At 44.5% G+C, this 27,689-nt stretch overlaps 1 protein-coding gene across 2 annotated transcripts in view; it reads left to right on the plus strand.

The window, feature by feature from the left end:
* The window catches only part of NTN4 (netrin 4), a 501,445-nt gene that overhangs the window by 169,708 nt on the left and 304,048 nt on the right, over positions 1-27,689 (plus strand). The window contains exon 3 of one of the 2 annotated variants that reach the window (XM_085653373.1): positions 21,534-21,812. The exons of the other annotated variant lie outside the window; for it this stretch is intronic. Within the exon in view, the coding sequence (XP_085509499.1) occupies positions 21,534-21,812 (279 nt within the window). The remainder of the gene's footprint in view (positions 1-21,533; positions 21,813-27,689) is intronic. 2 annotated transcript variants of the gene reach the window in all.

Here is a 27,689-nt window from a genome sequence, read left to right on the forward strand (position 1 = left end):
CGGAAGTTTTTTTCCGGCATGTTCGCGAGATTTTCTGCATGGTTGCGGGTCGCCAACTTACCCATGTGGTTGCTTGCGGGCGCGGCCATCTTGTTTTGAGTTGTTCTCGCGGTGCATGATCGCGAGAAGAAAGACGTGATCGCGCGACGCATGACGTCACTGCGGGCGCGAACTGTCGCGAGACAGCGCAAATGGCTAAAAACAATACAACATCTCATGGAGAACGCGACCGGATCAAGAAAACTTGTCGGCGAACGCAGGGATTCAGGTAAGGCGATCGCGCGCGCGCGAGAATGTATCATTTTACAGCGCGAGCAAGAAACAAATTATCGCCAAGCTGCGGAAACCGGAATTTTTGACATTTTCGCGCTCTCCGCGGAACGCAAAAATGTCAAATTATCGCAATTTCCGCGAACGGAACGAAATTTTTGCCCAGGCCTACTATAGATGCTGGGGCTTTCTGTAAATCCTTGAGGTGCGCGTGTGAATTTAAAACTTCGTCCATTCAAACTGAATCCGAACAAATATTGACTTTCCGGATCTATTGGGACGCTAAAGAAGGCATTCTTGAGATCAATTACAGTGAAGAACGTTGCTTCTGAGTCAATAGCTGTTAGTAATGAAGAGATATCTGGGACCACAGGGTATTGTGGCACAATACATTTATTTAATTCGCGCAGATCAATAACCAATCGATATACTGGTGATGCTTTTGAATCCGTTCTCTTAAGAATCGGATTTATCGGGGAATTACATACATTGGAGTCGGTTTCTACAACCACTCCTTGTGCAATGAGCTCGTCAATGATTTGTAGCAAAGCCACAACAGCATCTGGTGGTAACTTGTATTGTCGCATTCGTGGTAGTACTACTCCTGTTTTTAGTGTGACTCGATATGGTGTAATGTTCATGCAACCAACATCAGTTGGGCCTTGTGCCCATAGATGTGTAGGTAAATTCTGCAGCCGGTGATCCATGTCTCTGGACACGTAGTGACCTTTAAAGTCACGTAAAAATAATCGTACTCCTTCCGGAGAACAACATATTATAGCTCCTAGAGCTTTCAATGTGTTTATACCTAACAAGTTTTCTGGACATGATTTAGTAAGCAATAAATCTGTGGTTCGTGTCAATGGACCAACCGTAAGTGGTAGGGGTTGTGTTACTTCATTAATGATAGGTTTTCCTGAGAATCCAAGGGAAATATTCTGTGAGCCTGAGAGGGGTGCCCCTGGAACTTCACTGCGTCGTATAGTTGTTCTGCTTGCCCCTGTATCAAGTAAAAACCTTCTATCTCCCCCTAATAGTTCACTATGTACATAAGGTCCCTCTTGATCTACAGGAACCTCGATAAGGGGTAAGCCAACTTCCCTCTCTAGGCTATTTCATGTGTATCGCTGATAATCGGGATAGTCATTTTGTGCATACTGGTACATCTGTTGCGTTGTTGCTTGTGTGGCAGCAATAGGCTGCGCTTGTGGTGGTGCGACGATCTGTTGTGGAGCTGGCTGTTGCGGAGCTAGTTGTTGCGGAGCTGACCTAGGTTGTGCATGCTGAGGGATTTGTTGTTGATTCTGATCCTGTCTAGGTGGACGTGGTCTTTCCTGGGTTCTACCTGTGGCAATATTATGTTTCAGGACTGGACAATCGTGTATATAATGACCTTGTTGTTTACAATACTTGCACCTCCCTTTCGCCGGACCTGTGGAATCACCCTTTTTATGACCATCAGCTGGAACTGACTGAGCTACAAGCATTTTCATTTTCGTATCTTTCATACGTCTTTGTTCATGTTCTTGTTCTTCTCTAATTCTATTGTGGTGATATTGTAACATCTGTAACATCTGTGACGGGGTATTACCTTGCCAGGTACTCTCAAATTTCAATACTCTATTCTTAACTTGCGGCAGGGAATTTTCAACTAATTTTGTCACAAACAGATGTGGATATGACTCGCTACTTGCTTTTATGCCACTATTGATACCAAAACATTTTTCAAATCGGGAATAGAAATCACTAGTGTCTTCATCTTGCTTTTGTTTACAGGCTGAGATTGCACCCCAGTCCTCCTTTTTCGTAGTTAATAAATGTGGCAGTACCTGTACTAGTAATCCTGGTAATGCTGTAGTCTTTTCCCCAAGCCCTGATCCTGCGGCTCGGGCCTTTTCTTCGTTTTCTAATGCTGTCCAATCTATCTTTTGGTCTCCCACCTCCCATTCCTTTTCTTTGAGTTTCTCGTAAATACCGGCAGGTAATAAGACTTTTAATATTTTCATAATGTCGGGGTAGGTATACTCTCCCATGAGTAACATGTCTTTTATCTCACGGTGGAAACCTGCTGGATCCTTGTCATGGCTGGGTACTACTTTCTTCATTTCTAATAATTCAATTTTAGTTATAGGCGTGTACACAAACACACGTGTAAAGTTATTATCTTCACCTCTTATTGGGTGTACTTCGCGTAACGGATTCTGTCTATCTATGTGATACATTTTTCTTCCCATAGTGGGAACTGGGACGTGTTCTGGGTATGCGGAAACTATATACTGGTTTCGAAATTCTAGAATTTCTTTAATCAAATCAGTACCTGACCCTCTCCATTTATTCGTGAGTAGTTCTGTCAATATGTCAGGTAAGGGTCCAGGATCGGAGTGTTGGCTTTTATATAATATAAGGAGGTGTTGAATCATGTAGATACTAGCTAAACGCTGTTCGTCTGGGGCAAGATTCAGAAACGTGTGTGCTAGTGCATCATCACTGTATTTGCTGGGACTGTCAGCCCATTGTACTGCTGACCTGGCTAATTCTTGTTCATCCATGGAATCGAGCATATGGTACCCCCTTCGGTCTCGGAGTAGTTTATCAGCGGCTTGGAATAGGTGTTCGGGAGACCTTGTATTTAACATAGGGGCTTGAAAATGTCTATTACATTCTGGACGTATCGGACGTATTGGATCATTAAAGCATCTGGTATTATTATGGGGTCTTCCCCTACCTACGTAAGCTATCGTTTCTAATTGTTCTGATTCTTGCTCCTCCTCTCCCTCTGATTCAATTCTGTCTGCTTCTCGTCTTTCTTTATGTATTCGTTCTACTTCCTTGCGGATCTTTCGATACATGGCGATTATACACGCCTGTCTATCATGTTTCTCGTCTGATATGTTCTGACCCCATTTGGCAAGTTTTTGCATGGTATCATGATCTGCCCCAGGCCTGTCTTGGTTCCTGATCACGCAGTTTATGAAAAAACGTAGTAGTTGTCTTTGTACATCCACTTTCTGGTATTCCATAGCTTCGTTAATACTTTCTGGGCCTCGCCCTGTTTGGACAAAGTGATATATATTGTCTAGGTGTTCAACCATTCCTGGTATCGTCATTAAATACAATGTAGCTCGTCTTATACGTAGTGATGATAGTAGCAATCTGTCCTGTTTACCTGGCACTGGATCGTATCTACAATCCACAAGATGTTCTTTAAACATGTCGGATGTCGCTAGTTGGGGTGTACGTTGGAGTGCTAAATCTCTAAGGGTCTGTTTATTTCGCGGCGGCGTGGCAAACATGTCTGTCGTACCTCCTGTAGCACCGTCTGAGGTGCTGGGCAAGAAAGGATTCGTTGGACGTAAGATAGAAATTGTAGATGCGGGAAAAACAGTAGAAACGGACGGACCTGTGGGAATGGGCGTAGGAGTTTGTTGTTGCGGGGATACAGACGGATGATCTTGACGTTGAGCACCATCGGTGGGCGGTGCGTGTGGCGGAGCATTAGCATATTCAGGAGCTACATCATCTAAATAGGAAGAAAGGAAAATATCTTTTGCTGTTTTGGGATGTGCTTTTATCGGGAGCAATGGGGGTGTCAAGTTTTTCGGTATTTCCGGGGTGGCCTGAGGTAACCCTTCGGCCAAAAGAGGATACATACCATTCATAAGAGTGTTTCGTTGTCTGTCTACTTGTTCTGCTTTTACTCGGGTACCTTCCTCAATTAATACATTTTCTCGGGTTTTATTCAAATTTTCCCTACCTTTCTCTTCTTGTCTGAGCGCTTTTTCTGTACGTCTATATGATTCTTTACGCCATAATTCAATGGCATCTTTCTGTGACTGTCTGGCTTTCTTTTTCCATAATTCTTCTTCTACTCTCATGATGCAATCTGCATCCCATGTCCCCGCTGCGGGCCATCTCTGACTCTCTGATAAATCCTTGGTGTAGTCCACCCATAAATCAAGAAATAATACGGCATCTAGGCCATGTTTATGATACATAAAGTACCCTGGAGTGTCCCTAGGTGGAATGGGAACAGCTTCTTCGAGTACCCCTTTTCTGGTTTTGATCTGTCTTAATTTCGAAAAGAGCTGCATTTTTTTTATACCTTATTACTAGAACACACTTTATACAATAAACACAACAATGAACAATCATTCACACCACAATATGTAGAACGTATTAAAACAATTAACATTTAAAAGTTTAACGAACGATAATAACTAATAGAAAACTAGTTACTGACATAATACTGACACTAGATAATACTGAATTATATGCAAGACATACTAGATATACTGCTAAACAGTACAGATACACTGCTAAAACAGTGCAGACCGGATTTGTGTACCCAAACCCGTCTTGACCGGCACAACCTATGTGCACGTTTAAATGCCTCCCCGGCAATGGTACTCACCGGGTAGCGCGGAACGGAAGGCCTCGGAACTGAACTGAAACTGGACCGGACTGGACTCGACTCGACTGGACTCGGAACTTCGGAACCTGGTGGGCCTCTGTATACCTCGGATCTTGCTCTCTCAGCTAGGCTCTGGTCGGGATACTTCGCACTTCTCACCGCCTCGTCTGGGTGTTGATCGCAGCCTCAGTCACCCCCGCTTGGCCGGAGGGAGATACAGGAAATCCTGCAGGTATGCGTTTTTGTCCGTTCAGCTGTGGCAGGAGACCGGGCCTGCAACGCACCTCCGGCGCGTGAGATGAGAAAGTGTCCCTGTTCGGGCGCCAATTTTTGTGGTAAATATTTCATTACCGGTACTATTTTTATGCGGTAAAGTCTAGTAAGAATAACTCAGTAAATATAAGAGGCAGAATCCGTGGTATTAGAGGTTCTAAAAGGCTTTATTCCTCTACAAAGGAATTACAGTTCGAACTGCAGGCTTCAAATTCCATCACCACGAAGGTTCAGGAAGGGAAGGCAATACGTTATTGACAAGTAATGGTATTTATATGGAAAGCATTACAGTGAAACAGATGCAGGAGGCGTAACAGTTGATAAGATAGATAAAATATGCATACGTAACTAAAAAGGCGGACATATAGGCGTAACTTAGAAAACGTCATTATACATGATGTCACAAGTGGGTGGATCCATAAGAGAATCCTGCAATGTCAGCAGAAATATTTGGCAGAAATGCGCACGCAGCCGCATGACGTGTGATTGACGTGCAACTAGAGGGTGAAGGGGACTTGACATTTAGCTCTACATGTGGAGACAGAAGTCTAGGGGGTCATGTCAACCTAATCCCAAATTATATCTAATATCTTATGTTTAAAGAACTGTATTATCCAAAAGGAAAGGTCTCTCGGACGGAATCTATTCTATACTGACTGTTAGTGCGTGTACAAGCGTCTAAGTGTCTACATGAGATGCGAGGGGGCAGGAATCTTCCATGGTAACAGGGGCTATGAATTACTTGCATGAGGACAGTGAGGCCTGGCCCTTTGCACGGTAGCTGGAAGAATGTTTACCTAAACTACTAGACAGGAATGCATCGGATGAGGAGCGGAGCAGATAATCTTGAAGGTGAAATACAGTTTTTGGCAGGCAACAGGCTGGATCAGGCACCGTTAGCTGCGCAGGGAGTAGGACAAAGTTCATGGATACAGATGCAGGCTCGGACTGGAGCTTTCAGAGGCAGAAGGCAGGAAAAGGCTTGATGGCAGAATTCAGGGCCTACTCGCCTGAATCTGTAAAATGTGGAAAGTGAACCACATAAAGTCGGTGGCCTTTCATACTTAGGAATGGAATATCTGACCCATTCATGGCGGATCTGAAAGAGGACATGTTGACGGTGGACGCACATGTATTTGCGTCTTCATAACTGGAACTGGAGGGAACATACATGTACTTATAGCATGCACATGGAGCCGTTGGGGTCTACGATAGGGGACATAACTGATCACAAAATTCATATTTCCTCACTGGAATGGGACATTTTGCTTTGTTAAGTCCCTCAATGGGGTACTAACTGTAGCAAAGTCACAAATGTACCTTAAACAATAAGTAGCCATGCCTAAGAAGGATCGCAGCATAGTACCATCTTGTGGGGGGCAAGTAGATCACATTGCTTGCACCTTATATGGATCAATCATTCCCCCATCAGAGAATATATGCTCAAAGAATTTAAGTTTGGTTTTGTGAAACTCACACTTTGCTGGATTCAGAGTGAGACCTGCATTTGCAAGGAATTGGCACGCTTGTGAAAGAGCCTTTTCATGTTCCTTTGCTCTCATTCCTTTTATGTTATCCCAAATACCAATATGTAATCTCTGTAATTGAAAGCCTGTGTAACAGGTCGAATTACTTAAGCGAATAATATCCTGAAATATCTCCACAGCCGAAGCTACTCTAAAACTCTGTCTTTTGTATCTGAACAAACCAAAATGCGTCAAAAAAGTAGTAATGTACCTACAGATCTCTACCAGCTTGAGTTGATGGTATCCTTTGTTCTGGTTAAGATGGGAGACTTTGGCTCTGTTCAGCTGCATCATCATGTCCGCTATGTGGGTGCCAGGATGTCTTTATCTCTCGATTGCTTCATTGGCCTTGCGCACATCAACACAAATGCACACCTCACCTTCACTGTCCTTTTTGGCACCACAACTATGGGCGAAACACATGGCATAGGGCCGGTGGACCATTCAATGGTGTCATGCTCAACAATGTTTTTAGTTGTTTCTCAATGGCTTCTTGTAAGTGAAAGTGACGCTGTTGGGCGACAGGGAAAATGTTCTCATTAGTATGAAGTTGCACTTTCAGCCTTCTTGAATATTCCTAAGCCATAAAACAATGATGGGAACTGACTCCCAATTTCATACTAAGCACTGATGTTGTAGTTGGAAGATATCAGTCCCATGTCTTTAGCAGTGCCAAAGCTAAGTAGGCATGCAGTAGATGAAGTTCCCTGAAGGGCATGATCTGGCGCTTGCCCTGACGTTGTTTTATGTCGCATGGTTGCTATAAATGACCCTTAACTCTGTGACAGTTTAGAAGCAGCCAGCGTGTTTTCCTTCGTGTTTGACGGAGTAAGGCGTGGCACAGGAGATTGGCTGTTGAACTTTTCTACTGGCATGATGTTAATCAACGCACCACTGTCTATAATGAACGTTATGGGGCAAACATTCACCTTTAATATAATTTTAGGACAGGGTCCAAATGAATTTTGTTGTTTCGTTTGGTGATTCTTCTTTGACGTTTGATCTTCTTTGCAAGCAGCTAATCCTACATGTGCATGTCGTTATCATCAACGCACATCCGTCTTCTTCACTAGTACTTGATAATGTCATTGAAGAGCCTTCATATGATGAACTTGACGATGATTGACTGTGTTTGGTTTCTACTTGTGGTAACTGAAGTTGCCTTTTGGCCTTATGGGCGTAGCGAGATTGCTTCCGGAATCTTCTGGAATCCATTACCTCTTCTCACTGTGACACAGGTGGCTTTTCTTTCACTTTGAAGACCAGTATGAAGTGGTTTTCTTTCCCACACCTTTCTATATCTGTCCTATGGCTGGACATTTACCTTCATGGGGAAAAGAAAACCCACATCAGAAGCATAACGTTTTCTTCCTCTCCAGAGATGTCAACTTGTGTGCAACAATCAATCAATCAATCAGTCAGGGGATTATAAAGCGCTCTGCTCACCGGTGAGGGTATCAAGGTGCTGGGGGGGGGGGGGGTGTTGTAGCTCAGACTTGGCCGAAAACCAGGTCTTGAGGCTCTTCCTGATGGAGTAGAGGGTGGGGGAGCGTCTGATGTTGACTGGGAGTTCGTTACAGGCTTTGGCTGTGACGTGGGAGAAGGCTCTTCCCCCTGCTCTGGTTCTGCGGATGAGTGGGGTCATAGCTAGGGCGAGGTCACAGAGGTTTCTTTTGGGTGCGTGGAAGGAGATTCTTTTGTTGAGGTATTTGGGTCCGATAATGTGGAGGGATTTGTAGGCGTGGGTGAGTAGCTTGAAGGTTATTCTCTTTCCAAAGGGGAGCCAGTGGAGGTCTCGCAGGTGTTGGGTCATGTGCTCCTGTTGTGGGTTACCGAGGGCTAGTCTGGCGGCGGAGTTTTGGATGGTCTGCAGTTTCTGTAGCAGGGATTTGTTGATTCCCGTGTAGAGGGCGTTTCCATAGTCCAGTCTGCTGGTGATGAGGGCGTGGGTGACGGTCTTTCTGGCTTCGGGTGGAATCCCTTTGAAGGTCTTACGGAGGATGCAGAGGGAGGTGAAACAGGTGGAGGCGACGGCATTGACTTGGTGAGTCATGGTGAGGGAGGATTCTAGAATGATGCCAAGGCTCCGGGCGTAGTTTGTCGGGGTTGGTGGGTTTCCGAGAACGGAGGGCCCCCAGGAGCTGTCCCACGTGGAGGGTCCAAGGATGAGGACCTCAGTCTTCCCCAAGTTCAGTTTTAGGCAGCTGTCGCTCATCCAGGCAGAAACGTCCTTCATATACCTTCTTGGAAGCTGAGTTTGGTGTCTTCGGGGTTCTTTGTGAGGGCGAGGATGAGCTGGGTGTCATCGGCGTAGGATACTATGCTGAGCCCATGCTGTCTGATGATGGCGGCAAGGGGGGCCATGTAGATGTTGAAGAACGTGGGGCTGAGCGAAGATCCCTGGGGTACACCGCAGCTGATCTCTGTGGGCTTGGAGAGGAAGGGTGGGAGTCTGATCCACTGGGTTCTACTGGTGAGGAAAGAGCGGATCCAGTCGAGGGCGAGTCCTTGTATGACGGCGTCGTGGAGTCTGGTTGCAAGAGTGCTGTGGGAGACGGTGTCAGAGGCCGCGGAGAGGTCCAGCAGGATGAGGGCCGCAGTGTGTCCGTGGTTGAGTAGCATGCGGATGTCGTCGATGGCGGTGAGGAGGGCGGTCTCAATGCTGTGGTTGCTGCGGAATCCAGATTGAGAAGAGTCGAGTATGGCAATCTCTTCGATGAAGGTGGTTAGTTGTGTGTTGACAAATTTTTCAGGGACTTTGGCTGTGAAGGGAAGGAGAGAGATGGGCCAGTAGTTTTTCAGGTCTGTTGGGTCGGCCGAGGGTTTCTTGAGGAGGGGCTTTGACCTCAGCCCACTTCCAGTCGTTGGGGAAAATGCCGGCTTTAAAGGTGGCGTTGATGGTGCGGCGGAGTTCGGGTGCGATGGCAGGGAGGCTCTGTGGAAAATGTGAGGCAGGCAGGGGTCCATGGAGGCTCCTGAATCGGAGTTTTGTATGGTCCTGGTGGTGTCTTCAGTGGTAACTGGTGTCCCGGTGGTGGTGGTGGGCTGGCTGTCATTGCTGGAGGGAGGAAGGGTGGTTTCTGGGGTCTGTTCATTGAAGTTGTCGTAGAAGGCCTTGATCTTTAGATGAAAGTAGGAGCCAAGTTTGTTGCAAAGGTCCTGGGACAGTGTGATGTCCGTGCTTCACTGAGGGGTTTGGTGAACTGCTGGATGATGTTGAAGAATTCCTTTGAGTTGCTGGTGTTGGTGAGGATTTTGATCCTGATTAAGGTCCTCTTGGTGATCCTTATGAGTTGGTGGTATTCTGTCATGGCGTGCTTGTAGGTGGACTGATCCTCAGTGGGTTTGCTGTTTCTCCATTGTTTCTCTAGCTGTCGGCGTGAGCGTCTAGCTTCTTGGAGGTCGGTGGAGAACCAGGCGGCTTTCAGAGGACGTTGTCTGTCGGGGCGGCAGAGGGGAGAGAGCTTGACTGAGCAGCTGGAGATCCAGTGGTGTAGTTCTGTGGCTGTGGCGTTGGTCGTGGTGGGGGGGTTGAGGGCAAGGGTTAAGTTGAGGTCCTCTTCTGTGATCTTGCTCCAGTTCCTTCCTGGCAGACGTGGGGTGGGCTTGCGCGCTGTGGTGGTGTGGAAAGAAAAGTGTATGCAGTGGTGGTCTGTCCAGAGGGACTGCGAGGTGTGGCTGAAGTGTATGTTGTTCCCGCCTGTGAAGATGGAGTCGAGGGTGTGCCTGCCCTTGTGGGTGGGGGTGGTGACGAGCTGCTTCAGTCTGAGGTTGGTGAGGCTGTCCAGGAGGGCAGTAGAGTCGATGTCGCTGCGGTTGTTGAGGTGTAAGTTGAGGTCTTTGATGAGTATGTAGTCCGTGGAGGCGATGGTGTGGGGTGCAAAATGAGCCTGCGGTCCCGGGGGTCTGTAGGCAAGGGTGCCTCAGAGCGGGGTTCTGGGCTGGTCCGGATCTGAAAGTGAAGGTGTTCGGTGTTGGAGAGGTTGTCGCTTGTGCTGTAGGTGGAGAGTTGGAGGGAGCTCTTGTGCACAATGGCGAGTCCTCCACCTGGGCGGTGGGGGGCGGTCTTTCCTCTGAATCTTGTAGCCATCGGGAATTGCGGTAGCCATGTCGGGGGGAGGCGGCGTTTGTCCAGGTTTTCATGAAGAAGGCGACGTCTGGTGAGAGGGTGTCGAGGAGGTCCAAGATCTCTACGGCATGTCTGTGCAGGGAGCGCACGTTGAGGAGGATGCATTTCAGGGCTTCGATGGTGCGGGCATCTCGAGTGGGTGTGACGGTTGGAGGGGTGATGTGGATGGTGAAGGAATGTCGGCAGTGTCGGCAGGAGAATTAGCCATGGGTGGTGTTCGGCGATGACAGCTGGCAGTTGCTGTTCCTCTGGGGTTGAGTGTGAGGAGGAGAGCAGAGTTGTAGCAGTGGGAGGGTCGCAGATCCAGGGTCCCTGGCGCTTTTCGCAGTCAGGTCACAGACGGGTGCAGACGGGTGCAGCCGGGCTTGCCTTTGGCATGCCTTCAGCGCCTCTGCGCGGCTGCACAGCGGGTGCCAATAAGTAGGGAAGGGGGAGGAACGGGGAATTTGCGGGGGAGCGGCAGCAGCAGCGGGAAGGGGGAAGCGGGCAAACAAAAAATAAGCACGAAAATGGGGCAGGAACAAAACAAAACAGGCAAAAGTACGATACAATAAGGCAAAAAAAATAAAACCATTTACAGTGAATTACAATGGAGCACTTAAACTAGAGGCAGAACAAAAAAAGACAGGGCAGAGCGAACCCCTCCCAAAGCAGAACACGGCACAGCATGGGCACCGGCACTCACCAGTGGAGCCACAGGGGGAGAGAGCAGGTTCCTGACCAGGAGGTCAGAGGTCTTGCATTTATGTGCTTATGCTTGCTTTACATGATCAGCGCTGCTTCATTACGTGCTGTTCCTGCTTCCTTATCAGCAGCTTGTTGATCTGCTTGTTTTTCTCCCCTTGCAGCCATTAGCATTTTCTCTAAACTGAGTGTCTCTCTCAACATGCGCCTCCTGAAGGAATCTGAAAGGCAGCCATCAATGACTCTTGAGGCTCATGGCTTCTACATCATTAAAGTCACAGAACTTACAGTGCATCAAGTCTCTTAAAAAACTCATCCATAGTTTCACCAGCCTGTTGTTGTGCTTAGCTGAAAATGTACCTTTCATAGTCGACATTCAGCATCGGATTGAACTTGGCTCCCAGCGCTTCTTTTATATTTTGGTACTATATTGCATCAGTTTGTGAGACTTTCTTTAGCACTTCTTTCACTTGATCAGTGGCAAGGTTTTCCAAATATTTAATGATTTTCTAATGGTCTTCTTCTTCTTCTTCTTCTAGCCCATCTATGAAATAATCGAACGTTTTGATCCATGCAGTCCATCTGGCACCAATGTTCTATTTCTTCGCTGTGTCAAACGATGGTGTTGGCTTCAGGAATTTAGCAGCTTTATATTTTGCGCTCCCTTCTACTGGCGTTGAGAGTATATGCTATTCATGCATTGTTCGTTGCACAGAATGCCTCCTGCAACTGCTGCATGCATCGGCTTCGCATCTGAGCCTGGGTCTTCACATCCAATTCATACCTGGTCCTCACTGCCTTTAGCATTTGCTTTGTATGGATGATGGCCTTGTGTTATGTCGCGGCACAGTGTCTCTTTACTAGAGGGTTCTGGTGGGCTTTTTGAATGTTCTCTTCTACAGGGTCTTCAACAACTTTGATGGTTGTGTATGGGCTGGAGCTGGGCTTTGACTCCACATTCACCAACTGCAGACCACTTTGCTTAGATTTGGGGCGCACGTGGCACACACAAGCAGTTTGCTGTACCTATGCAAATCTCAGAGAGAGCAGCCTTATTTCTTCAGGGCACGTATTCCCACTCGTCGACAGTTGTAGGGTCTTCTCCAGCATGCAAATGAATATGCCACACACAGAGCTCTGTAACAGGTATCTTTATTCATCAACATACGATCACGCTCTGTCCGCATTGTGTCATAACTTTCATAACCACCCCTTAACACCTCCTAATGCAGATTACATAATTCCTGTTTAGAGTCCGCCCAGAACCGCGAGTGTTCTAGCATGCATAATATCAAATACATTACACATTGTTCAGTGGGTTGGTCTAGCCAAAGGTGGTGTATTGTGTTTTAGCTGTGTTGTGGCAAAAACATGTATCTTGCACTGTATTGTGATGTGGTGTTTTGGTGTGGTGCGATGAGTGTGTAGCAGTGTGTTATCTAGAGTTGATTTATATTGTTGCACGCCATGATGTTGAAGGTATGGTAAGTTGCTGCAAGGTGTGTTAAAGTGTGACTCTGTGAGCTCGTATTGCTGTGAAATTAGGTGACGTATTGTGTGATATAGAAGGGAGTGTAGTATTGCGTGGCTATGATGTGCCAAAATTTGTTACAAAGTTCTTCTGATGCATTGATTCGAATACAATAACGAGTTACAGCTTGACTAGTCATGCAAATATTGCTAAAGCCTAGGCATTTATAGTATTCATTTTGTATACTCTTGAGATGTCATCTATAAAATATGTATTAAAGGACTCAACCGAACTAAACTTTATAGTTTCAGCCTACAAATGTAGGTCATACAATATATATCAAATAAATAAAAGTACACCATAGCAGCATATAAAAATAGTTACACCCGCATACACAAAGGAAGATTAAAAAAAAAACCTGCACCCTCACAAATCTGACCATTATTTAAAAGCAAGAATCATATTCCTAATGTTCAACTGGATTATAAAGTGCTAATGATAGTCACAGCTGCATAAAATGACCTACCCAAAGAGTGACCAGACTAATCTGCTAACTATAAATAAGGAAAACTCGTGATTGATACTTTATCAGTTAAAGCTTATGGGAAATAGGAATTCAACATAAACATAATTGTGCTAATAGAGGGCAAGTACTATGGCTGTGAGAGATCAAGCAATATTGAGTGTCATACAGCCATGCGACTCCTCATATAGGAATAGTGTTAATAAGGTGTAAATACTAATTCTAAGTTTGAATTTGTAAAGGCCATTGGGATCTCCAGAGCCCTATCTGCCTTGTCCTTACTACTAGTTATTGATAAAACCTCACATCAGATACATTGTTGTTCAGTTCTTGTTGGCATTGGGATGTTGATGACATTATTGAGTTCATTGTAAGTGGCATAAGCATCTCCAAAATCTTAGGTCAATAGGTAATCTCTGCAGGTGTGTGTGATTCAGCCCGCTTCAAGCTTTGTATTTCTAGGGGCAGCTTATTTCATGACTATACCCTCATCAGTTGGTTCCCTAGACTTTTTCATCACACATGTTTGTGTGATGCCCTCCTGGCTTGGATGTCAGATCCTCAGCCAGCGACTGGTTCCCTATGCTTAGGGTTCTCCATAATTTCAAGTGATTCTTTCTATGAGGCCTTCTGAAGATGTTATACAATAGTTGTTTGTGGGATCTCATCTGGTTTTGGAGAGCAACTTCAGGTTTTAGATATATTGCAATTTGCGGATGGATCACTTATTATTTTTTTTGTTGCATATAGTACCTTGGAGTGCCAGCGTCGAAATCTGAACATCAGGTGCACAGGGTGATTGATTGAACATCAGGTGCACAGGGTGATTGATTGGGAGTTGTGCTAGAGCTATTTGGCTTCGAGTTAACTACTGCATGTTTTCTTGTATTCATTTTCTTTTTACACATTCAACTAGTATAGAGTTAAGAACTTCTGGAACCTCCTCAAGCTTTGTGACAATCTCTGAATGAATAGTTATTTTTCTCACTTAAGAAAATGTTGCATTTAAATGATTCCTTTACGGCACTAAATATATCATACATTGGTGAGTCAATAGTTGTGCTAGTTGGTGACATTTCACTAAGAATTGTGATTTGGTCTTTCAGCTTCAGACTGTGAGCTGCTGGATTACTCGCCCAAAACACCAATGTGCTGCATATAATGCACATAACGGCATGGATTGGTCTTGCCAGTGGAGAGTCTGTCAGTAGATGCCTTGTTTACTTGGCATCCTTAGGCCAAGAAGGCAAATCTAATGAAGTCCCTGGTGTCTGGGTATTATATAGACATGTGTTGTTCGACCAATACAGATCATGATAAGTATCCCCCAGGCCAAGATCCTCCTCATCTAGTTCGAAATAATGTCAGCCTCCCCCCTGGAGATATTGCCAGCCAATCTGGAAGTGGGTGTAGTAAAACTTGAGAAGCGCTGACTAGACCTTTCAGTTGTGTCTGGTGGGCCGCAAAATGCTGAGTCGGCTGGCACAAGTCTACTCTTGGACCCTTCATCCTGTTCCCTGTGTACTCCTGCAGCAATTATTTGATTCTTGACCGGTATACCTTCCTCCAGGCTAGAAGACTGACTGTCTCCACTGTTACAACGTTCAAAGAAAGAGTTGGATCCTGTTTGCAGTGCAAGTGGGTGCCGTTGTTGCCAGAGACCACGGTTCACATTCCACCTGGGCCTGTAGTTATCTCTGGATTACACTTGCTCCCCGTAAAATTTGTTGCTGCACCTTGGATATTAGCGCAGTGATTCCTCTGACGCTTTTTCTGTGGGCAATTCGGGGGAGACAGTCTACATGCCTTAACCGGCTGCTAGTTGGTAACTGCTATTTACAGTGATTCTATTCGCTGAGGGCCATGGTGGTCGAAAATTAGTTAGTGCATGTTCACGCACACTTAGAGTGTGTCTGGGATTTATGACACTAGCAGCTTTTGCGGCTCGCTTTTCTCTGACAAGACCACCCTCTGATCTGGCTCCCAATGAAAGGAGGACGCAGTTGTCAGGTGAATGAAGGGAGAACTTGGTGATGCAATGATTGACCAATTCCCTTTGCTTGCTTTTCTGGGTGCCTTTTCAGTTGAGACACCGATAAGGACATTTTTACCGTGGGGGCATGTGTAGTGACTCCCTCTACATCGTCCATTAATTATCTTGAGTGGTTAGATCCAGACACCTTAGGACCCTACTTGCCCTCTGAGACTCTATCAGCAGATGTACTATTGCCAGGTTATCTATGATGTGATGAGGTGTGTGCCCTTTTACCTATATTTATCCTCTCTGCTGGTGGCTGCATCCCACTGTCTGTGACCCCGGCATGTCTTCACCACTCGTGTCAAATGCAATATCACAAATCTCAGACCCATTCAGTGTGAGATGGTTGGCCTTCTAAATTAAATTGAATTGAACAAGCTGGTATTGTACAGTTTTTCATAATCCATATGAAACATAGACATAGACATTACTTCTTTCAGATCTGCAAGATTATGTTTCGTTTCTCTGAACTAAGCTTGACAGCTTCTTTGATGGATTTAACAATGCAGCACATTCAGCTTCCAGTGCCTTTTACCTTGAATGCGACTAAGCACCATCAGCCTCCCACGCTCACACCTGAATAATCTCCCTTATGCTGCCTTAAAATCAACGTGGATCTTTAATCTTGAAACTGAAAAAACATATGCATTATCCAACATACTTACCTCAGTAATTGACTTTGTAAAGTTTTCGAAATTGTACAGGCTGATCTCGTCTCTCTGTATTCGGCCTTGTCACCTAATTACTGCACAATGCTCCTTTTTCCAAATGGCCCATCTTGGACAATCTACACTCCTGGTCACCCATTTTGCAATCATTTCCCTTAATAAATGAAAGTGCATTTCGACCTCCTCATATATCATGACAACATACCTGCACCGTTACTCGTCTACCCTTTTCCCTAGCTCTCTACCGCACTCTCCCCATCACATATCTTTCCTCGACCACCCAATATTCAAACACAAATCAATATGCCCCTCTTCCTGCTTACACACCGCATATATGTCAGCTTTTTAAACTAGCCACATTTCACTTCACCTACTCCCCTGATTCAAGAACTCCGGCCACCTTAAGAATCCTAGGGTCAGTTTTTCATTCTTCTCAAAGTAATGCCACATCCTCAACCTTCCCTTCATCTCAGACACTTTCAAGAGATAACTTTTGAGTGACTGGCACACCTCTCTATCCACAGCACACTAAAAGCCCTACAAGACAGACTTTCCAGAATACACCCACCAAGAAAGCTCTCACCCACACACCAAACACCCGGCCACTATAATCTATTATTAAATCTCCTCTGCTGTGGTTTAGCCAATGCTCAACATCTTTATAGCAATCAGGGAGGAGACGAGCTCTCTTTGCTAAGCTCCAGTAACACCGTGGCATAGAACATGAGCTGCAGACAACACAGCTCAGAAACTCTCAAAAGCTTCATGTGTCTAAGCTGTGCTGTCTGCCTCTCAGGGTCCAACTTACAGTGTTACAGAGTTCAGAGTCATGTTAAGGATCTTAGGGGTCCCAGGCATGGCATATTTTGTAGGCCCCTGCATGGAACACATTTACCCTTTATTACCCAATTTCCTGCTATTTTGGCCGGCATGATTGATGCCAAATAATACTGAGTTATGTGTGAAACTTTCACAGGGTGACAAAAACCGTTGAAATATGTTTTGCCGGGGACCCAAAAAATACTTAAGATGACACTGGCTTGAGAGAGAGAGTCAGAGATGCATGTAGGCAGAAAGAGAGACAAGTTTAGAGGACGAAATAGAACAGACAGAGATTTAATAGAGAGAAAGTTAACTTTCCCAGGAGGTCCCTTAAAGGTGGGGGCCCTGTGTAATTGCCCACTTTGTCAGTGCCTTAAAACGTCTCTGACAGAGTTAGAACATGATGCAAACGAGGGAATTTTGCTAAAGGAATGCGCAGATCTGCTCTGCTCATGTCTACTGGACAATAACTTGTTTATGACATCGCTCCTCATCTCGACCAATGAAATACACGCACATAGGTTGCACTGCCCTCTCTACTTTTTTATTTTTGCTCAAAGCTGCTCTTTCCTTCCCCCTTGGCTGCCTCCTTCCTCCCTTGTCCTGTCTTCTTTCCAGTGCCTGCCACCACATCTTTTGTCACTCCGGTTGGTTTGGGAGCACATTCAGACCTTGATTGAATTTGACAGGGATTGTTGAGAACTCTTGCAAAGTGCTATACATCCTTCAGACTCATAGATGCTACTTATGGATTCAACCGTAACAAAAACCAAAGGAGTTAGACTCGTCCAATACTGCTTGACCATTAGCAGATCACTATTGCGAGACACAGAACTAGAAGAGAAAACAGGAAACTCTCTGCATATACTTCTTAGACATTTCCATTCAAACTATCCATATGTTTTTTTCTCTTTTTCTCTGTATTTATCCGTATTTGTTTTGTGTTTTGTCAAATGACTGATCCGAAACTGTTATTTCCAATTGTATTTAACTGATCAAGCTAAACTTGCAATTGGACATCTCGTGCGTTTTAGTGTTATAAGAAGCCAAATATGATACCTAACCCATATGCAATGCACTAACATGACTTTGAAATGGTAGTACAATGCACAACTGCAACTGTTTAAAGCGTCATTAGTAAAATGTTTCCCTTTGTTTACACCCTTGTGTGCGAGTCTAAACAGCTATTATCAAACATGAGTGGTATCATCGAAGATAACTTAAAAGAAGACCTAGTTCCCGTATTTTTTTAGATATAAAAATAAATATAGGAAGATGGTTTTCTGCCTGCATTTATCTGTACAAATCGGTAAAAACGGAAAAGTGGTAAACTTAATTGTAATCTATATTTCGAACTCGCCCTTTGGGGCGTGGAGCTTTGACCCGCGTGGTGTACACGAGCTTCATTGTTTTGGGAACCTCTCCTTGTAGCATTTCTAGTAACCTCAGAGCCTTCCAGGCCGGGTCCTGCGGGCTGCAGTTAGGGTTTGGATGGCTGTTATTTTAGGACTGTGCCCAATTCCCTGAACGCTCTTTATGCTGCAGGTTCTTGGCATTCCTCCAGAGACAACGAGAGACAATATTATTTAAACATGCCAAGCCTTTCATGAGCTGGTCTTGATGTTCCCACAGTGTACTGAAAAACACATCTTGATCAGCCTAGGAGAAAACACTTGAGATTCCTATCTCCCCGCACCTCTCGGTTGTCCTTTAAAAGTGTCCGAGCCATTAGAGGCTCTGAGAACTCATTTTTGACACAGCAGACAATGCCTGTTTTGTAGCTACTGACGTCAATTGTTTTGATCATGTACTTCTGTGCGAGAAAACCACCCAGTAGCGCAAATACACCCTTCCTAGTGTGTTGTGTAATAGTACAATTTCTATGATTAACTGAAATGTTAACTTAATATTTTTATGTTTCGAATTGCCATTAATGAGACGCAGTTGAGATGTTTGCATGTAATTTACATGCTTAAGTTAGTCTAAGTGGGCCTGCTCGTGGTTTCATTTTCATTTCTGAGCAATGTTTCCTAAACTGTCTGTCGCGACTCACCGGTGAGTCCTGAGGCGACTTTTGGTGGGTGGCAAAAGTCCAAACAATAAAGATGCCTCATGCTTTAAATTCTGCATTTATCATGTAACATTTGCTGTGCTTCAAAGACATAGGTCAAATGTCAGGATATGTCTTCTGAGAAATTGCTGCTTTCTTTTTTAATATGGTGATTGGTATTTACAAACTCCTATTTTGCTGTCAGAGAAAGTAAACACAGTCATGTGACAATCTTGCTGGTACAGTGTGTGTGAAAGGAAACGTGGTAGGATATCGTTTTTTGTAACAAAACTTGTGGGGATCCCCTGAAAAGTACATGGAGGGGGTCCACCATGCTCCAGACCCAGTCAGGGGCTCTCAGGCTGGGGCCCACCACCCGTGCACAGGGCAGAGGGGGCACCTAGGAGCAGCGAGCGCTATTGCTACACACCGGCCACACAACAAATGTAAATGCCAGTAAATGAACTGTACACATTGAGCAGTTTGGCAAGCAAATGTGAGCACATTCTTTTGGTAATTCTGAAGTGTGATGGAAACAAAAATGTTAATAGGATCAAAATAAACCGAGACTCTTTACTTATGGATGCAAAAATAATAAATAGTCAGTAAAACCCGATTTCCACACATTATCATTTGTATGCAAGATAGTTTTATCACTAAAACTGTATGCCTGTGCAAAGTTGTTTACCATTTCAACGGAAAACGTGATGTTTGTAAATAAGAGTCCACCACCAACAATGCATTAGTTACATTCAAAAAATTGACCTCCTCATCTCCATTTAAGCTAATTGGGTTGCACAAGTTTGCCGTTTTCAAAATAGGGTTGTGGTTCTAAAACATTTGGGAAGCACTATTGTAGAACACCATCACATATAGTTTAAGGTGACATGTTGTTCGCTCCCCCTGCCCGGGCAGCGAGTGCTTCAGATAGGACCTTCACTATTATATTCAGCTAGATTGATAGTCCTTTTTGGACTGTAACCTTTTTATGTTTCTCTCGTTCATGATGTTCCTTCCTTTAGGATGAAATTGAAATGTATACAATTGAAGGTTTAACACAGATACTGTCATTAAAATGAATGTATTTGTGTTTTCTGTGTAGAACTTAATGCAGGTCGATTCATTAGAAGTAGGGGAGAAGTCACGTTTGCCATGTAATGTGTTTTCTCTTTTACTATTGGGTTATGCTTGTTTTCTCTTTTGCTATTGGGTTATGCTGTGTACTTTTTTCTCACACCACAGTGACTCTACGATTTCTCTGTCACAATGTGTATAAATACCCCTGGTTTGGGAGGCTAGCCATGGTCTCTTCCTGGTCCCTTTAGAGACCAGATTTCATGACAGTCTGTTTTTCATTCGGCCCTTAGAATATTTCCCTGATCTCTAACCATGCCTTATTCTGAGCCGTCCTTATGATATGTGCTCTTTTTGTTTCTTTGTGCTACACCTAAACTGTTCTGGCTGTTGACTAGATTAGGGTTCATCTTTCACTGCCCCTCAATTTATTTGCCGTTTGCATAATTTCAATTGATTGCTAAACCGTGCATCTTTTTGCCTGCGGTAATGATTCCTAAATTTAAATAAATGTTTATGGTTTGTACTTTGATCCTTGTCTCGTGGATTTTCTTGTGTGGATTTTCCTGTGCAGTTTCTCCTGGTTCATCTTATATTCATACCTAGGGTTTCCATCTTTAAAGACTTACACATAGGCACAAATAACCAATCATCCCTTTTATGCTAAAATGCGCCCACACAGCTAACAGGCATGGCATAGTTTGGGAACAGTCTACATATAGTTTATAGTGGTGCCACATGAACCCTAATGCTGCTTGTAGTCAATGACCATTTTAGGTTTGTGATGGCTGCCACAGTGATAGTGGAGGTAGTACTGTATAAGCAGAAAGAGTTAAATTAAATGACGCTCTAATGTGCAAGAGCAGCCGCGGCCGCTGCAGGTAAGAGTGGTGGGCGGAGGGGCCGACTGGGGGGATTTCGAGAGACGACCACTAGGGAAAATTAAATAAATAACATTTTCCCTTGTGGTCGTCTCTCGCAATCCCCCCCAGCAGGTCCCACCGCCCCACCACTCTTACCTGCAGCGCCCCGGTTGTGCAAGACACAGTGTATGCTTGAGGTGGTTGGCACCTGAACCATGCACGGCACCACATTATTTCATGTTTCCATAACAACGGTGATAGGTGAAGGGTGCTGCATTTGAGGTCATCCATTGCCGAGGTGCCCAATCAGTTCCAAATTGAACTAATTTAAAAACACAATTAAAGCTGCATGCCTCATAAGTGGCCGTTTATATATATATGTTTAGCTGTTCCTTTCCATGTAGGCCACCAGACTAGGCCATGCAGTTATCTCTGTAACACCAGAGTATGCTTAGTCATGTGACCACCAGCAACGTTTGTGAACCAGTGTGCACTGTGTCATTGTATGGAGAAGGTTGTAGCAGGTAATGACGTTGGCATGCTAGATACCATCTTGGTATCGCAGAATCTATGAACCCCTCTACAAATTCCTCACAAAATACTGACCCCATGATGCTGGTAACCCTATCAATAATGGAGTGTTTGGAGGCAGCACAAACAGCTGTGCATGGCAGTATGACTCAAACGATGCCCCTTTAGTCTTGCCCTAACGACAGGCTCTCTCCTCGCAGGTCATATACCGGGCCATGGCTCCGCCGCACTCTTACGAGGACCCCTACAGCCAAGCAGCCCAGGAGCAGCTGAAAATCACCAACCTGCGCGTCCAGCTCCTGAAGCGGCAGACCTGCCCCTGCCAGGACGTGCGCCTGGAGGACAAACCGCAGCACTATGCGCACTATGCCATATATGATTTCATCGTGAAGGGAAGCTGCTTCTGTAACGGTCACGCGGACCACTGCGTCGAGGATGATGGTCTCCGGAAGGCCCACGAAACAGGGGCGCTGCACATGGTATGTATTCTCGACGTGTGTCTGAAGTGGAGGGAGAAAGAATAGATACATTTGACTACCATTCTAGATTTGGTACTCCAAAGGGTACAGTTTGGGCCGAGCATTTTGCAGGGAGAGGTAATTTATTTAATTAGTCGTGCGTAAAGCGAAGAACTTGACCTTGGAACAGAATTTATTATAGCTTGCATGAAAAAGTCTTAAGGGCCTGCGTGCGTTATATTGCACTGTGTGTAGTAAACTGAAAAGTTTAAACTGTGAGTGGCAGTTTCAGCTACAGCTGTATTGGCATTACCAAAAAGAACGAGGGAGTTATTATGTACAATGCGTACATTATTGGTGTTTGATTTGCCACATTTGTAATAGAGGTGAATGATTTGCGCACACGTGTTGCTCGTGTCGGACAGTTCGACTTGTTTTCAACAGCTAGAAACCTGCATTATAAAGTAAAACCTTCCCAAGGCCTTGCAGCAGATAGCAGAATGGTGGGCGTTTAATGAACACATTGCTGTGATATAGGTAAACATGTATACGTGCTTACAAAAGCACAGAGGCCTTTTTTCAATACCGATCCGAGATTGATCGGTAAGTAAAAAAAAAAAGTAGCGCAAGAACACTCTTTTAAAACATTGTTTGAAAACAATTTTTTAAAAACTAAACAGATGAGCGGGTTGTGGGAACAAGTCGGGGAGGGAAGCAACACTGGGGATAAGGTGGTGAAGCAAAATGTTAGGTGGGTGGTGAAGAAACAAGGCTGCAATAAAAGAAGGAGAACACGGTTGAAAGAAAGCAATGTGGAGCGCAGTGGAAAGTACACGGACAAGAGAGAGCAACACAAGTGTGGAGGGGAAGTGGAGTGGGGGAGAAAATCACAGGAGCGAGCAGCTGGAATACACATAGGGGCATATTATCAAGCACATGCGATAATCATCGCAAATCGCCCATAGCGCGATTTTTATTATCGCCGTCTATCGCTGGATTTCAGCGCCGGGTTAGTGACGTATTATTAACGCTTTTCACCCAGGCGATGTGAAATCCAGCGATAGAGGGTGATAACATGCATGAGCGTGAGAAAAGCGGCGAAAAATGACCTGTGATAATGTAAACCTTGATAATAGGCAGGTGTGGACTTAGCCCCGAGATCCACCTCCCATGTTACAGATGGCTAAGTCAAATTAATAGTAGGAGTTAAAATCCTGCGATAAAGGGGCCTTAGTGTGACTTTGATCATCGATTCGCGGGTCTGGGGCATCCTTGTAAATATTGCGATGCAGTTTTAGCGATGTTTTTACCCAAGTTGTTCTGTGAGGAATGCCCACTTTGCATGTCATTAGCGATAATAATCGCTGACATGCAAAGTGGTTATCGCTGACATACAAAGTGGAGAAAAGACGGCTGCTAACTCAAGGAAACACGTGTTACTGTGTCCTTGATAATAGAGCGATATTTAAATCGCCGCTTTTCGGCCGAAAACGGCCACTAAAGTGGCGAAATTGGCCTTGATAATATGCCCCATACTGTCTTACGGAGTGTTTTTAAACAAAAAGAAAAAAATAGTTTCCCACAAGCGAGCAGAGGAAATATAGAAGCCAGCCAGTCAAAGAGATGGTGAAGAGGCTATGCTCCAGGGGAGAGGTGAACACAAGATGGACGAACTGAAACTAGTAACGACATCCAAAAGAAAACAAGCTAATAAGAGTGATAATAAAGCCAACCAATGTTAAGCAATGGGTGGGTTGCAAGCTCTAGTATATTCCTGGTCAGCCCATAATATGTCTTTCACTACCAGTCAGCTTTTGCTGTCCGGTAGACTTGACCTAAAGTCAGTGAGAATGAGTCACCCAGCTGTATACTAGCTGCTGGTACGTCCTAACAGTGGTTACATTCAGTTGTTAACATTCCAAATATATGATACTTGAACACTGGTTGAAGAACAATCTACTACACTCAACTCTAGATAACAATAAACAGCTTAGAAGAAAAAGAGGTACTCCTTTAAACAATAATGGGGGGGAGCCACCACTGGAGAGTCAGTGGCCAAATACTTCCCTGTCATCTACACACTCAGACAGCACCTCGGCACACCTTGTCAGTCACAGTTGGGTCAGATTATTGCACTCCCCCTTTTCTGCAGGGAACTTTTTATGCCCACCTCACCCCTCACATTCAGAACTGTTTAAATGCTGCTCTCTTTCTTTCATCAAACACCTTTGCATGGCCAGTGCCACCTCCATCACTTGCCCTCCCTCTAGAACCTAACTCTTGAGCAGAACCACTCTCCCTCAACCACTCCAGTATCCATTGACGGCACAGCTTACATATAGATTTCCTGCCGTGCAATCATTCAGAAGCTCAGTTTTGGCACTGAGTGGGGCGTGTTGCTATAGAACCACCACATGGTTCTTACATCACACATATTGATAAGTGCCCACTGTATATATTCACCCAAAACTTCTTCATTCACTCCACTTGTCTATTAGTCTGGGGATGGTGGAGTGAGCTCCTCAGATGTTTCACCCCTGTGGACTCTCACCACTCACAAACTGTACACTTTTTTAGAAACTAGGTATTCCAGAAAGCCTTCCCTTGGGAAAACATCTTACATGAACTCAATTGTGTTGTCTGTGCGAGGCTCCAACAAAAACGTAACCTTGGACCACTTAGTATATTAGGCAGTCATGACCACAGTAAACCGGTGGTGCAAAGGTAAGGAATTAAAAAAGTCCCCCAAGTTAACACTAGCCTTCACCCACAGACACAACAGAAACTCGGTAGGTTTAAGATGAAGAATATATATACAGAAAACAACTTCTCGCTAACTATCACACAAAGAAATGAGTGTGTTAAACATGTGGATGACAATAAAGAAAACTAGTGAAAAGGAGCTGGTAACACAGTATGGGTAAGCTACAGAGACTGTTTCAAATTCACTGGAATAGCACTCTGCCTCTACTGAGAATCCACTACATTGAAGTACCATTACATAGATGCCGCTACTGAGAGTACCACACCCTCAATTTAGGTAAGCACAAGGGTAAGTGTAAGTAAAGGGGTATTGTTAGGTTTATGTAAGTGGTAGGGTTAGGTCTAGGATTAGGATTAGGCCTATGGGAGTGGGTAGGCTTGGCTTTAGATTTAGGGTTAGAGGGTGGGATAGTGATAGACTTAGGTTAAGGGCTAGGGCAATGGTATACCAAGGGGTGCCATAGGCAGTAACACAAATATGAAAAATGCTTTCTCCACTGTTGGATACTAGAATATTGCCTTAATTGGGGTGCAGAGGCTCCTCACACTCCTGAGCCCCCACGTCAATGCACCTGCTGAAGCATTGATAGTTACCACCTCTAGGTTAACTACTGAATTACTTGTGGGGTATGTTTAGGTTTAGATTTAGTGCAAGGGTGAAATATAATGTTAGATGTAAAACCAAATATGAATGTACTACATCAGACTACATGTTAGGGCAAGGTTAGGGTAAGCTTTAGGATTCCAACCCGGGTTAGAATGAGGGTTAGATTTAGGCATAGGGTAAGGTTACTTTTTAGGGACAGACAGAAGGTTAGTATATGTAGTCAGTAAATAACGTAGTCATTATAATGGTATTTGTGACTATTTCACTGCACGAGTGTTTGTGCAACTCTGAGTCGGAGATTTTTCCAAATGAGCCTGCATTACGTTGTTTAAACATATGAACCTCTTTGTGTACCCATACAAACTGTGTTTTTAGGCACATTCAGAGCTATAAATTAGTGCAAATATTGCACAAATATCTCACTGCAGCTTGAACAAACAATGAAAAATGTGGAGATAGTTTCATTTTTTCAACACATTCACTCAATATGTTGTAGAATGTCTCAAACAGGCAAGCATAAATCCCAGAATGTTAAAAAAAAAGAAATGTCCTGATTAACTGAAGACTGGTTATACCCAATTTGTTTGGGTTTTCATAGTTACGTAGTCAATTTTGTTGATTCAGTTAATAAAAACCCTAACAAGTTGTGCCAGTACGATAGTAAAATGGATAAGAATGTGCTAGTTTGTTCAAACTAAAAACCTTAGATACATATTGCATAAAACTTGGTGTTTAGCAACTGTGGATCCATTAGAAAGAGAAAAGGGGAAATAAAAGTCATATTAATAAACCTCTTTGGCTCGTGGGAATAGGCTGAAAAAAGGTAGAGACAAAATGCCTGATGTATTACAGACAGCTGTTACGAGCAGGAGGGTTAAAGTGTTTGCGAGAGACCATAGGACTACTATATCCCAAAAATCACATATTAATTGCAATACTGGACCAATTATCGCAAGTAGACTCTACGCAGCGCAGCACCTGGTATACACTAGGAGCTGCTTAAACTAACGTGTGTCAGTAGCAGGAGCAGCAGAGATAAAGTGTTAATTACAGTGCAGAGGGGAGTTTCGCACAGGGCTAAAACTAGTAGCGGCTTGCACAGGTTAGAGCGGTAGGGCGGTGGGCTGGGTTGGGTTGGGGGTGGTGGAAGTCAACAGACGACGGGATAAGTAATATTAAATAAATAAATAAACAGCACTGTTTACTTTGCGCTCGCCACATCACCGTGTCAGCCATGCGGCCAGCGCAAAGTAAGCAGGGCTATTTATTTAATATTACTTATCCCGTCGTCTGTCCACTTCAAGCACCCCCCACCACGCCCCACCGCTCTTACCTGTGCAACTCGTTTGCTGGCTAAAACGCCAGTGTGACCAAAGGAAGTAGTTCCGAAACATCACCCCACATGTGCAAAGAACCCCTTGTAAAAAAATGCTTAAGTGATGGGAACAACAACAAACAAGTGCTTCATTTAGTGCAGAGGTGATTTTCGCACGAGGCTAGGACCCTGGCATGACCACAGAAAATAACCACAGAACAGTTGTCCCCATATGGAGAGACCCCTTGGTCGCAAGTGCATAAGTAGTAAAGGCGATGGAAACAAACGTGCTTAGTGTCATGCAGAAAAAAAAGATTTCTCGAACAGTAGCACGCTTACGTGCAGGGTCTGGAGGAGCGTGAGCCAAAGCTCTCCGCCGTTCAGTACATTAATGAGCGCTCAGTCTGTTATAGCATTTCCCAAACAGGCCAGCATAAATCCGAGAATGTTAATGAGGGAAATGTTGTCCTGATTAACTGAAGACTGGCTATACCCAATTTGCTTGGGTGTTCATAGGAAATGTAGTCTACACAATTACAAAATATTAGTTCAAATCACAAAAATGTGGCAGGATTACAGTTTATAGTGCAGAGGCCATTTGAACACAGATATCAATCTCATGACTACATAGAAAGTACACGAACTAAATATTTTCTAATTCTGTATGTCTTAAAGAATCTTTTGGTGCAAGCCAGGCCTACCTTGCCCTCACTGGCTGTAACCTGATGAACAGAACACTTATCAGATTTTTAGCAATTGTCTTTTCAAATTCCCTCTTGCCCCATCACACAGAAACATATCTCTGCACAAGCGTGTTGACTAACTTTGTTCTGCAACCCCTGAGTGTGAGGTCACCAGACATGTACGGGTTCATGGTGCCCACAGGCAATATACTGGGTGCAGTGCATTTTGGAAACTTGAAAAGCAACTGCAAGCAAAATGCAGATTTAAACTACTTGTGTTTTTGTCACAGGTATCACCTGGGGCTCTGTAAGAAAATACCACAAGCCTATATTTTTAGGAATTACAAATTCTCCCACCTTTTCTCCCACCTCCCTCCCAACAAAAGAAAAAAGAAGTTGATTGAGTTGGTGGGTGTGGCTAATGAGGAACTAGGGTCAACAATAGCTTTTATAAGCCCCTCTTGCTGTCCTGACCACTAGCATGATCCTTGGCTAGACCTGGGAGAGGCTAGGTAATCCATCCCATGCAC

The sequence above is a fragment of the Triturus cristatus genome, chromosome 4_1 (assembly GCF_964204655.1).
Source record: "Triturus cristatus chromosome 4_1, aTriCri1.1, whole genome shotgun sequence".
Classification (NCBI taxonomy): Eukaryota; Metazoa; Chordata; class Amphibia; order Caudata; family Salamandridae; genus Triturus; species Triturus cristatus.